Below are 12,341 nucleotides of genomic sequence, written 5' to 3' on the forward strand. Positions count from 1 at the left end.
CACAAACTAATATGCTACTCAAATCTCCCTAAAGTTCAAAGGTATTTTGAGAATTCCAAGTAGTGGTTTGGACTTCTCTATACTGAAAACATTTTCAAGTTGCAATCCATTTCTAAACTGCAAAGAATAGAGCGTAAAAGTGTTATCTAAGATCCCCCACAATAATCTCGCCTCAAATAAAAAGCACTAAAACAACAGTTTAAATATCATGAGTTTAAATTTGAAGTTAGAATTTCTAAAATAAAAACACGCCAGTATTTAGTGCTTCTACAGTACTCTTCAGACCCTGTTCTGATCTCACTTTGGTCAGATCTGTATTTACCCTGCAGGATTTGCACTACAGTGAGATCACTCGGGTATTATGCTGTCCAAATGTTACATGGATAGTTTCTTGTCACAGGGATGACTGACTGGTTTGCACAGTTGGTAACATGAAGCCTGTTAACAATGGAAGGCACAAGGGCAGGCAAAGATGAGACAACAGTCAACAGAGAATAAGTGCTTTACCTTGCAACGAATCTGTTCTGCATGCAACTCATCATGGTGTTCTGGCAAAGGCTGAGAAAGCTTTTTTTTGAATGATTTTAGCTTCTCCAGGGAGTCTCCTATGCCCTTTTCAGATTTTTCCCAGTCCTGAAGGCAGAATGTTTATTAGACTTCAATTCAGACCTGGAATATATTTATGTCAGTTGATTTGCCTAACTAACCACTAAACAGTGAAAACTTTTTCATAATAATAATATGCCCTGAAATCCCCCTCTAAATAACACTCATAGTCTCAGAGCTTGAGTCATGTGTACAACTGTGTCAAATTTCTTGTGTGTAGGTCTCTGCTAGTAGAAATACACAAGCCAAAGCCTCCTGTTATTACAACGTTGTCTAGATCCCATTCCAGCCTTTCAGAAAAGCCTCTCCCTGCCAAAATTATTTTCCGCTTCCTTTCTTGAATACCTGTATTAAACACGCCACTGTTCTTTGACAAAAGCTCCATTCAGGTGCATTAATCTCCAGAAAAAAAAAAGTGGTTGGGGATACTGCAAGTTCAGGTCAGATTGAAGTACCTCCAGTATCTCCTCTAAATTATGATTCTAGCAGCTACACCTAGCTCTAGGGTTTGTATACTTTCCAAAATTTTAAAAGGGTCCAATGCAATCAAACTACACCAATCATCAGGTGACAGTATGGTTTTACCTGCTTCACCTGCTTGTTAAAGCTTATTAAAAAGGTACTCACAGACAGAAAGATCTCCAATAAGTCTGTCAACCCATAAAGAATGCCAGTTGTGTGGTACCAGAAAACACAGAACTTGTTTCTCTTAGTCTTCTGTTTCAAGATATTCTCCTTCTACCACTGTGTTTGTATTTCTCTCTTTCCATTCTTTTCCAATCTATGCCAGTATTTCATGATCATCTTCAGGATGGAGAATTACAAACAACAGGTCTTGCAAAACCTCCCTCTCTTCAGTGTCTTCTTTCTTCTCTGCTTAGTAAGTAATATGACCTTACATGACAACAGTCTGTGATGTTCTTAATGAGACACATACTCTTCTAGAATATACACTTGTGCTTCCCATTTGGTCAGAAGACCACTAAAATGTCATGTATTTAAGACTAAGATAGCATAATGTAATGAAGGCTTGATATCTATGAGATGATTTATACAATTTGCATGGTAATTTCCCTACTTCCTCACCTTCAAGCATTAAGTTCCATATTTACATTGAGACAAAACACCACAGAACCTTTAGTCTCCCTAGATTACAGCTTTCATGAGTGAAATTTCCTGACATAATTCCCCCACTAGAAGCTGAGGTACAAGGAACAAGGCTTGAAAGAAGAAGAAAAATTTGCTTATCTGAACTTTTTCAAAATAATATTTAATTTTCTTGCACTGCTTTGCTTCTTGCTATTTACAACAAAAGTGTCTGTAATTCTATTAGATGTCTGAAACTATTCTAAAAGCACTTGCCCTATTCTTTTAATACACACAAGTCCAATTTTCATTATCCTCCCCAGAATGAGTAAAAGGGAAAACCAAACAAACCAAATTTAGATTCCAGCCTATCATCTTCAGTACTTAAAGTGAGGTTAGCAGGCATTCTGGACATGGCTTACATCAAAATAAAGTTCAAGGATCCTTTCTCCGAGATCAGAGAAATTTGTCTAAACTAGCAAATACTCAAAAGACACTGGAAGAAAACACAGACTACCACATTGCTAGACAGATCTTGACATTGGCATGTAGAGGGAACAAGGCAGGTCTACTTTTCAATACAGTATATGTAAAAATTAATCAGCACTGTGCAAAATAAAATGTATCTTTGCTCTATGTTGAAAATAGGACTGGTAGGAATATCCTTTATTGGCACTGTTCTGGAAATACCCATTAAAAGATATCAACTAACATACAAGCCTACTGTGAAGTATTACCACTCCTAGTTTCAGAAGTGGTGAAATGAAATTGTGAGCTCATGTAGCATACATGCAATTCCTGTATTTGTGCTTATCCCTTAGGAATACTTTTTTTCAATAGGGTTCACAGTGAGAAACCATGAACTTGCTCAAGAAGTACAGAATAAATCACACACTTACTTTCAGTAGTAAAGCAAGTTGTTTCTTCTGTTGCTCCAGTTGGGTGCTAGCTATCTTCCAGCGCTCCTGAATTTCAGTAAGCTCTGCCTGCAGGACTGCCTCAGCTTCACTGTCAGCAGAGAGCAACAGTTGCTTCCCAGCTTCCACAGTGAGGATATAACTCCCTTGCTGCCTTAGGAGAACTTTCTCTTTAAGCTGAAAATATTAACAGTTTTCTGTCAGCTTTGTCTTTTTAATTACAATTAGCAGTTCAGTATAATTCATTCTCAAGCCCATACTTAATTGATTGCATACCTTGGCTTAAGCATGAGCTACTGCCCAAATGCTTTACCCTAACCTTTTCACAATCATTTACTGCAGCAGACCTTTAGGAAATTTCTCAAAGGAGATAAAGACATGAAAGCCTTCTTTCTCCCCATTAATATCAATATCTCAATTGCTCTTAAAGAGAAATAGTTCCTCTAGAGTCTATTATGCGTATAAGCTTTATTATTATATGTATCTTCCAGCCAAAAAGCTTGAAGATACCAAGCTGTTAACCTCACATGAAGACGGGACACTCAACTTATCTTCTTTTGTTAGCTAGAATACATTCCTCAAACAGGACATAATTGTTTTTTTTCAAGACAGTTTCAGTGTGACGTTAGCTACAAAGCAAAAATAGAAGCAAATAAGGCTCAAGAAAGAGGGCCCAGTAAATTCTCTGTTGCACATTTTTTATGGACTCCAACCTCATTTCCATCACACTGGTGCTTCTGAGGTTATGTCAGTTCCAAAGAAGAACTAACATCCAACGTTGCTTTCTGCAAAGCAGATAGTCTGAATCTAATACATTTTTAAGAATGTTTTAAATGATGAAGGCTGTAAAAAAGGTGGGGATTTTTTCCTCTTTCTCCAAACACACTGGACATACCTGCATTTCATCCAGTAGTGCTCTGGCTTGCTGCAATGGGATAGGAACGCTGCCCAGCCCACTCACTGGGTGACAGGATATTTCCACCAGCCACTTGCGCAGCTTCTCTGCCATCTCCCTGTAGCGTTGCCACTGGTGAATCTGGCTGTCAATGATCCCCCTCCTCTGCTGTGCCCGGCGAATTACTCCTTGCCATTGATTACTTAGAAGAGTCAACTTCAGATTAAATTCATCCCTATAGTAAATAGATAAATAAATAAAAATACATAGTAACCTTCATATTTTGACCTCTTTGTTTAATGAAATAAACTGAAAGGAAAGGGAAGATGTTTTCTGGCTGTCAATTATGAAACACTAGGAGAAAAACACTGAAGTCTCATGATAGCTGACAGGATGAGAACTTCCCACTTCATGTACTGAGAGAATCAAAGGGTTCCAATGATTGAGACCATAAAAAAGCCAAACCTTTAACACACAAAACTCTTCTACATTCTCCCCAGATACATGCAAAGAAACCCCACAGGTTTTGCCAGACTGGATTAGCCAAATTCACAGTAAATCGTGGAGATTTCACAATTCACCCCCAGATTTCGCACTGAGCTCAAAGCAGGCATAAGATATACACAGCACTAACAGAATTCTCACATCCCAGTAAAGAGTTCATCTTATATTAGGACCATGATACCCTTAGCAAAGTCAGTGCATATGCACACGTCTGAAGCCATTGGTGCTTCACTGATTGTCATTCATTTGATCACAAGTGTTTAAAATAAAATCTCAGACAGCAATGAATTCCTATTCCATCACATTTAGGCTGCAGGTGTTCTTAAATGGCAGTAGGGAATCCTCTTGGTAGAGACAAATCCCCAGCTGGTATAAATCAAGTGTAACTCACTAAATCTGTCACTGCAGGCTCCTTTGGTGAAAGTGACATTTTGAAAGTATATCACAATAGACATATATGTAACATGCTTGATAATCCAAGACAAATCTTTGTCCGAGAAGCAGCCTCAAAGCCACTGGATTCCCAAATGCACTCATACATTCACATACCCCACAGCATCCTAAAGAACACTGTCTTATTTAAGAACTGGCTAACTAATAGCTTAACCACAGCGATAGTAACTTCTACCTCAGAAGAGCACAATCTGAACACCGCCACCTTCTCTGTTTGGAAGTCCTGACTAGTCTAAGTATTACTTCACATAACTAGCAGCAGCAACAACACAGGAACGTCTACCTGTCATCCACCTGTCCTTGTTCTAGGAGGTGCTGCCCATCAGAGATAATTGAATGCAAAATCTGCTGGCGGCTGAACATCTCTGCCTGGAATAGCTGTTGTACAGGAGACAAGAATGTTAAAACAAGATCTTACATTTTAATTCTTTCTGTATGCACTGGTAAAAATGAATTTTCATTTATTTAATCTCATTTCAAATTAATTCAATGGGAGTTTTGTCATGAGCTTAAATAGAAACACATTTAAAAATCTTATTGCTGGAGTTACTGCTTCTAGTAATTATTACTAGTTTCTTGAGATTTAAAAAAAACTATGAAAAAGCTAAATAATATCAACAGGAGCTGGGTTTTATGTCTCTCAGTACAATTGTGTGATTGGCACCATAATTTACAACAAAATCCAGATAGGGTATTTATTGCATGGACAGAAAGGGCACTTGTTGTTTTCTGACATGTTTAAGAATATTATAGTCCTTTGCGTTGTTAAATTGAATTTATGCACAGATTGTGTGTGATAGTGTTATACAAACTTTTAATACAATTTTACACTGCCAACAGAACTTTAAAAGAAACGGTCAGCCATGTGTAGGAGCTAGAAATCAATTTTCCACTTCTTCCAATTTTTCCAATTTATTTTCCAATTTTCCCCATCAGTCACAATAAACTTTCACAATACTTTAAAAACTCCTTTATTACTTAAATATTACTTAAGACAAAAAATTACCTAAGTACTACTTAAGCAAAGATGACTTAAATATATATTAAAATTTATTTTTAAAAACATGTTTTCTTTTAGTAATGGACCATGTCTCCAGATAAGGTTGTTCAGGAATATTCTTATGTTGATGAAGGTACACCCAGGCACCAGCTCAGGACTGGACCCACCTCCACGTTCAAAAGGTTTTCAGAAAGATTAAAAGATAAAGTATACTGGTATGAAGCTTGAGATTTTTTTTCCTTTTGTTAGTGATAGTGTTTGCAGTTGATAGAAGTTCACCCTTGCCTGAACTGAGAGCCACTGTTCCCCAAATCCAGATTACACCCGTTATATGGCTTCCCACAGCTCAAACTGTGATGTACCAACCCCTGCATCTGCAACTGCCAGCAAAATACCCACTGGCACCTGCACAATTAAAACCCTCAAGCACACTATATGTAGCTTAGGACTTCTAATTTTTCAAAATGAGGTTTTGCCTGTATGAATCACTGAGTTAATTTTGAAAATTTTGAAAATGTTACCCAGGTCATAAATTTTCCCATAGAAAGAAATAGTGTGGTCTAATTTCCTTGCAGAAGTATTTGATAGTGTTCTTTGAATACCTTGGCTCTTATGAATGACTGCACCTGAACCAGAAGGGAACTAATTGCTCTATTATCTCATGAACAAAACCACAATATGGTGGGGTAGAGAATTTCAGAAAGCTGAGCAAGAAGGCTGAAATTTTACTTCCTGTCACATCTACTTCTGTCAAGTTAGGGGGCATGGATGAAGCACAGGAGGCAACAGCATCTACCAGCACTGTTGACAGATTGAGACTAAACAGAACACAACTGGCTAAAAAAAACCCATCAAAACCCAAGAAAACCAAACCCCCTAAAAGCAACAATTTTAATATCTTTTTTTAAGAGGACAGGTGAAACAAAAGCTTATCAAGCATAAGGAACTCTACTTAGAGTGGAGGTATTCAAGCCCTACCCAAAAGCAGAGACATTTCTGTCAACATCCACTTGCTCTCCGCATGTACACTGTCTCTGTACACAAGAGGGATACTCCATTATGTGGGACCATTTGCCCCCCCCAATTTCTTCTCATATGTAGATCACTATGAATCACAGAAATAAGAATTCAAAGGAGGAGGAAAGGAGGGCAAGTGCTAGAATGCACAATACCAGCACACTGGAAACTGAGTTAGCAAGGAATTTCCCCTTCCCCTTCCCCTGCCAGCACTATCTCAAATGCTTGTCTTGGTGCATTCCCACTGCGCAGGAGTCCCAAGTAATGTACCAGCCTTGCAGATGGGTATCTGGAGAATTGCGCAAGAATGACTAGAAAACCATCCTGATGGATTTATCTGACGCAGGTGCCAGTGTTGGTGCATGATATTTGGAAAAGGTATCACCTCCACGTTGCTGGTCTGTAAATTTCAGTGGGAAGTTATATCTAAATAAGGCCATGGAGGTAGCTGGGGTCTTCTTTGAATAAACACCAGCAAGTTATGAGTCAGCACTGGAAAGCTGATAACAGAGCTGGAGGCATTTCAACACCCATTCTGGGAATGCATGTGCAAACAGAACATTTTCTCATTATCTTCAAAAATACAAAGCAAAACAATGTGGAAATTCATCTCAAGAAGTTTAGATTTGACCCCTTCAGCTGCAAGGAGTAGAAAGAAAATTCTTCATGAGTATCAGGAGACACTGCAAAGAACACTGAGTACCGAATACATTTAGATGACATAAAATGCCAAAAAGCTTTAGGTAAAAAGATGCAGTTTACATCATTTTCTTAGGATAAATTGCAGTATTTAGAAAATCAGATGTTAGTTCTCTGAATTTTGAGAGATGATTTTATAGTTTTAATAAAAAAAGCCTCAACAGAGTGCCTGAGTAACACTTGTCTGAGCTAACTTCTCAGATCAAGGTTTCAGGAGAGAATTAAGCTGAAATCTCAGGACAACTGAATGCAAGAAGATTGCCATTAACCCCTTCCAAAAAATTACAGCTATGACTGCACACAACAACAGTAGGAAATTATCCACTTAGACAGTAATAACTTCTCTACATTCAAATCTCAAAGACCTGAGATGTCTCAACTTACAAAGACACTGTCCAGTTAATGCTGGCAGCACTGAGAGGAAATGAAATGGATGACATTTGTGAAAGCACAGGCAGTTAAATGCAAAAGCAAATGTAAGCTAAAGCAAGCAAAAATGGTTGTGAATTACTTTCTGCTGTCTGACATTCATCCAAACACTATGCTGTGTGATATAAGGCAAGAGAAGGGGAAGGACATGACTTTCCCTATGATCTGGCCTGAGTCTATGGGTAGGTCAGCTGAAAAAGTTGTGGGAACTGAAACGACTGTGGCCACATGGGAGCTTTGGTATGAAAATTGACTTGTCTTACTTGATCTTTACCCGGATTCCTGGCAGTAACAATATGGGTGGAGGAAAAAATGTACATCACTTGACTTCACTGAAGAATCATAAAGGCATCCTCTGGTAAAAACTCTGAATCAGTTTTTCCCTGCAGCAAAAGCTGGGCTAGTTCTTGATTTGTTACAAACCGAAAAATGACTCCAGCACACAGTGAAGATCAAATCAGTCTGTTCTCCAAAGAAATGTTACCAAATGGAGGCCTCACAACAAGTTATATAACTCAGTATTTGACAAAAAAGTCTTCCTTTAACATGCTCTTCAGATGCTGTATACGTATATGTTGGCAATTTAATAACAAATAAACAAAATCAGAATAAACTGAAAGAACAGAGATTTTCTCCAGTTAGGACTGAAGACAAAAGGCCAAACTGCATGAGAATAGTTAGGTTCTATGGGAAGACCAATAAAAACTTTGATTGCCTTGGTACAAACCAATCTGAAGTAAACTAATGTAGGGGACAAGCACTCATAGGTACACTGATACATTACACACAAATGCAGACAGATGCTTAAGTCCTCCCCCAGACTGGGTATTACTGACATATTTACATGCTTCTGTTTTTAAGTTAAGATATCCTCAGACGGTGCAGACAAATGTAATTCAATTCAAGGCACACTATTATATTACTCCACAAAAGAATGTGCATTCTATTTATGTATAAATAGTATGTGTTGTAGTTATGTATAAATAGTATGTGTTTTAGTTACGTATAAATACACATGATGACTTGCCTCATGTGCCCTCTGTTGCTCTAAAAGGCTCTGGTAGTTTCCTGAAATCTCTGCCGCCATCTTCTGCTCAGTCTGAACTAATAAATCCATCCAAGTCTCACATTTCTCCAAGAAGGTCTGCTGCTGCAGCAAGAAAGACTGCAGCTTACTGAAAGACAGACAGATTCAGGTAAGGTCTCCTCCTCTCACACACAGTGTTAAGAGTGTTGCGATAACTTTTCCAGCAGAATTCTAAATCAGATGGTAACACTTTTCCCACTCAGCTGCCTCATTCAATCTATTTAGTCAACACTTTGAAAAGTAGCAGTCTTCCTCATTTCAAATTCTGTTAATTTGTGGCAAAACCAACATCTCAGCTTACTGGCTTCCCTCTTTACTTATAAGTACACCAAAGAAAAGGAAATTTGGTTAATGAAATATCTGAAACATTTTCTGTATTCTGCAAAAGTTATACTTTCTAGCTACTGTAATCTAAGAAAACTATACAACAATCTTTAACTGTCCACACCTGAATCTCTCCGTAGTCTGAGATGAGATCAGAGACCAATGTCTGTTCAGGTTCTGCATCCTTTTGACTTCTCTATCATTCAGAGGAAGCCTGTAACCCAGCTCATTAAGACGGTCCAAATCCAGGGCCATGCTGCTGAACTTCAACATCTGACTCTGCAACAAACAATAAAACTGGTAACTAGGAAGTTCAGTAATTACACTATTATAGACTGCAAAATTCTGAACTAGCACTCAGTTAAATTTGGAACGGCCTTGGTTGCCACCAAGTGGCAAGCAACCCCTATGCCAGGGAAAAATTGCATTTCCAGTTTTCAGCCTCTGGTCCCAGACCAGGAGAAGACTTACATTCATGTCTAAACGTGCACAGAGAAACAAACTCAAATTGCACTGAAGTGTTTTGCTGCATTGGGGATTTACTGCTCAAAGCTGCAAAAGTAGGCTACTGTTTGGAGCCACATGTTTAAACTGTCAAAAAAGTGACCCTTTTTCCTTGTTTCTTAGCCTGAATGCTAGGCTGGCAAATTCCCACTGAACTTATTCAACTTTTTATTTTTAGTTTTTTATTTTGCAGTACAGAAATATCCAATTCACAATGTTAGGAAAATGTCCTGTTTTTTAGCATGCCCAAAGTGGAATTTTGTGTATAGTTAATCCTGATAGAAAAATAGTGGAAGATTAAAATGACAAAACCAGCCTAGATGGCAAAGTTCATCAACTTCCTGTCAGGGCCTCTGAAAGAAGATGGAAAAAAAAAACCAAAACCAAAAACAAACCCCACAAAAAGAAAGAATCAAAGAGCTCAAATGGAGATCACATGGTACACAGTACAAATTTTTCTTCAGTATATTAAGATAACCAAATGAACAGATGACTTCATCCCTAAACTAAATACCACTGAGACAGGAGTTGCATAAATTCAAAAAGAGTAGAGAAAAAAGAAGATGAAGGAATCTCCAAAAACTGTTAAAAAACTCCATTCCCATTTTGATTTGATATTAATTTTATTCTAAACAGTTTGCCTGTCCTTTTCTTCTTTACTCAGGGGCAAAGTAACATGGACAATCACTCCTTGACTGCCATCAAACTTCTACTTTGCATGAGTGACAGTCCTTTAATACGTATAGAATGCATGTATGATATTTGTGCATACCCTGTACTACAAATAACCAGGCTAACAGAAAAAAAATCAACTCTTTCTGCATTTTTTAGTCACCTTGAGTTCCTCCATTCTACTCTGTATTGCTGAGAGATCAGATGAGTGACTGGGATCCTGTGCTTTCAATATTTCTTCTGCTTCTGTTACCCAGGCCTCAAGGACTTGCAGGTTCTTGGTAAAGGTTTGATAGTCCAGCACGCCAGCCTTGAATAGAAAAGGACCCACAGTTTAAGAGCTTTGGCCACATAGCATCCATATTGATACTACACTCCTGAGTATTCTCATTATAGATTTGCAAACAGCTGTATAGGCTAGGAGCAATTGTAACTGCTGCTTTGCTCACAGACTGGAATTACTGGGGTTTTTTTTAGGTTACAACAGAGGATTTTTGATCATAGCAAAAGGCAACACTTCAAAAACCTGCACAAATATCTCCTTGCTGTGAAATAGATAACCTCCTCTAACTTCCTTTTACGAAACTAACTCCTCTGCTTAATTTATTGTCAGCAGGGAGAACCACTAGTTGCTATTATTGCAATTTGAACCAAAAATCTTCTTTTATGTTTTGTCTCCTCACAGCACAGTGATGTTACAAGCACATTCTAGACAATGCTGGATTTCTTTGGTAAATCCTCTTGTCACCCGAACAGAAGCCCCTACCTTTGTTGCTTTCTCGCCCATATACTTTCCTACAGAACACATTCTGCCACTCCTGTTTTGCTCTTTAGTCCCTAGTGACACAAGGAATTAGCCACATCTACTGAACAGGCTTTGACACAAATGGTAGGTGTCAGTCTGGTCACTGGCATTAATAGGAACTATAAAAATCAATTCTACACAATTATTCAGAATCTCTCATTTGTTTCAACACTAAAGAACTAGCTGGGAAGAGAGATTGTCCTCAGGGGAGCAGTAGCTGTGGATCCAGCTGTTAGCACTATCGCTGCCTGCAGAAAGCCTGGTGTCCTTGGCATTCTAGATAGACACTTTCCTCCATGAGGTTTGCTACCCTCTTCCCAGAATTTGGACCTTATTACAAGGTCTCTGTGCTGGACTTCAGCCTATTTTCTACTCTCAGCATTGGCTTCTAGGGGAGTCTAGGAAATGCTGATAAACAGGTAACACCACCCTCTTTTCCCAGGCAGTTTTAGCTAATTTCTGTGTTTTCAGTACCACAGGATCATCAGATTCAAGGATTGAAAACACTCTCTGCATACCTGAAGTACAGTCTGTTGCTTGCGGAGAGCCTGTTCTAGGGTTGACAGATTCTGGTTGAGAGAAAGATGATCAGACTGTATAGCTGCTGCTGCTGAAGCCTCCACCTGGCTTTTTAGTTCCTCTCCCAGTTCTTGAAGAACAACCAGTGACTCCTGTGCTGTCTTCAAATCCGTGAGTACATCCTGTGGTAACACATTGAATAAAGATATGAATAGTTAAGCTGACACTCAGCTGACATTATCCTCCCCTGATTTAAAGGAAGAATGAAATGACCTAACTCCACCACTATATGAAAAACTTGTATTTACTACTGTATTTCAATGCCAAAGTGTCCACTCACACTCTGTATGAAAAGGAAATGATGTGCAGAATAAAAAATATGTCAAAGTACCTGTGCACAGAGGAACAGAAAGAATTGACTGCTCAGCTACCTTTGAGCAAGTCTGAGTTACTGATGAGGGAATAATTGTTGAAACAAACCTTTCAAATCTATTGACATGCTGGTCCTAAGCAGTGGCAGCCCTCACTGTGGGTTGATTCAGGTCTGACTAGACCTCCCTTTTTTTCCTGCTCTGAATTACCAGAAGGGATGAAAAAATAGCTTTTGTGAATGGCCTAACACAATGGCTAAAGAATGGGACATCAGGAAATGAAGAAATTATTTGAACTGAACAATTTGAATTGTCAGTCCAGATAACTATGGCAGCAAATGCTCAAAAAGCTCATTAATGTATTCATTTTTCTCCTTGCAATTGTTTTGCTTACACTAAGACAATTAACATATTAATTTTTTTGTCAGTGACACTTAACATTAAATTAAACTC

The 12,341-nt window shown here is 38.4% G+C and overlaps 1 protein-coding gene across 1 annotated transcript in view; it reads right to left on the reverse strand.

The window, feature by feature from the left end:
- The window catches only part of SYNE1 (spectrin repeat containing nuclear envelope protein 1), a 265,776-nt gene that overhangs the window by 41,890 nt on the left and 211,545 nt on the right, over window positions 1-12,341 (reverse strand). Inside the window, exons 119-126 of the mRNA XM_075708574.1 lie at window positions 11,517-11,699; window positions 10,357-10,503; window positions 9,142-9,296; window positions 8,634-8,781; window positions 4,745-4,839; window positions 3,505-3,739; window positions 2,592-2,786; window positions 508-633 (exon numbers count right to left, since the gene is read on the reverse strand). Coding sequence (XP_075564689.1) covers window positions 508-633; window positions 2,592-2,786; window positions 3,505-3,739; window positions 4,745-4,839; window positions 8,634-8,781; window positions 9,142-9,296; window positions 10,357-10,503; window positions 11,517-11,699 — 1,284 coding nt within the window. The remainder of the gene's footprint in view (window positions 1-507; window positions 634-2,591; window positions 2,787-3,504; window positions 3,740-4,744; window positions 4,840-8,633; window positions 8,782-9,141; window positions 9,297-10,356; window positions 10,504-11,516; window positions 11,700-12,341) is intronic.

The sequence above is a fragment of the Pelecanus crispus genome, chromosome 3 (assembly GCF_030463565.1).
Source record: "Pelecanus crispus isolate bPelCri1 chromosome 3, bPelCri1.pri, whole genome shotgun sequence".
NCBI classification, from domain to species: Eukaryota; Metazoa; Chordata; class Aves; order Pelecaniformes; family Pelecanidae; genus Pelecanus; species Pelecanus crispus.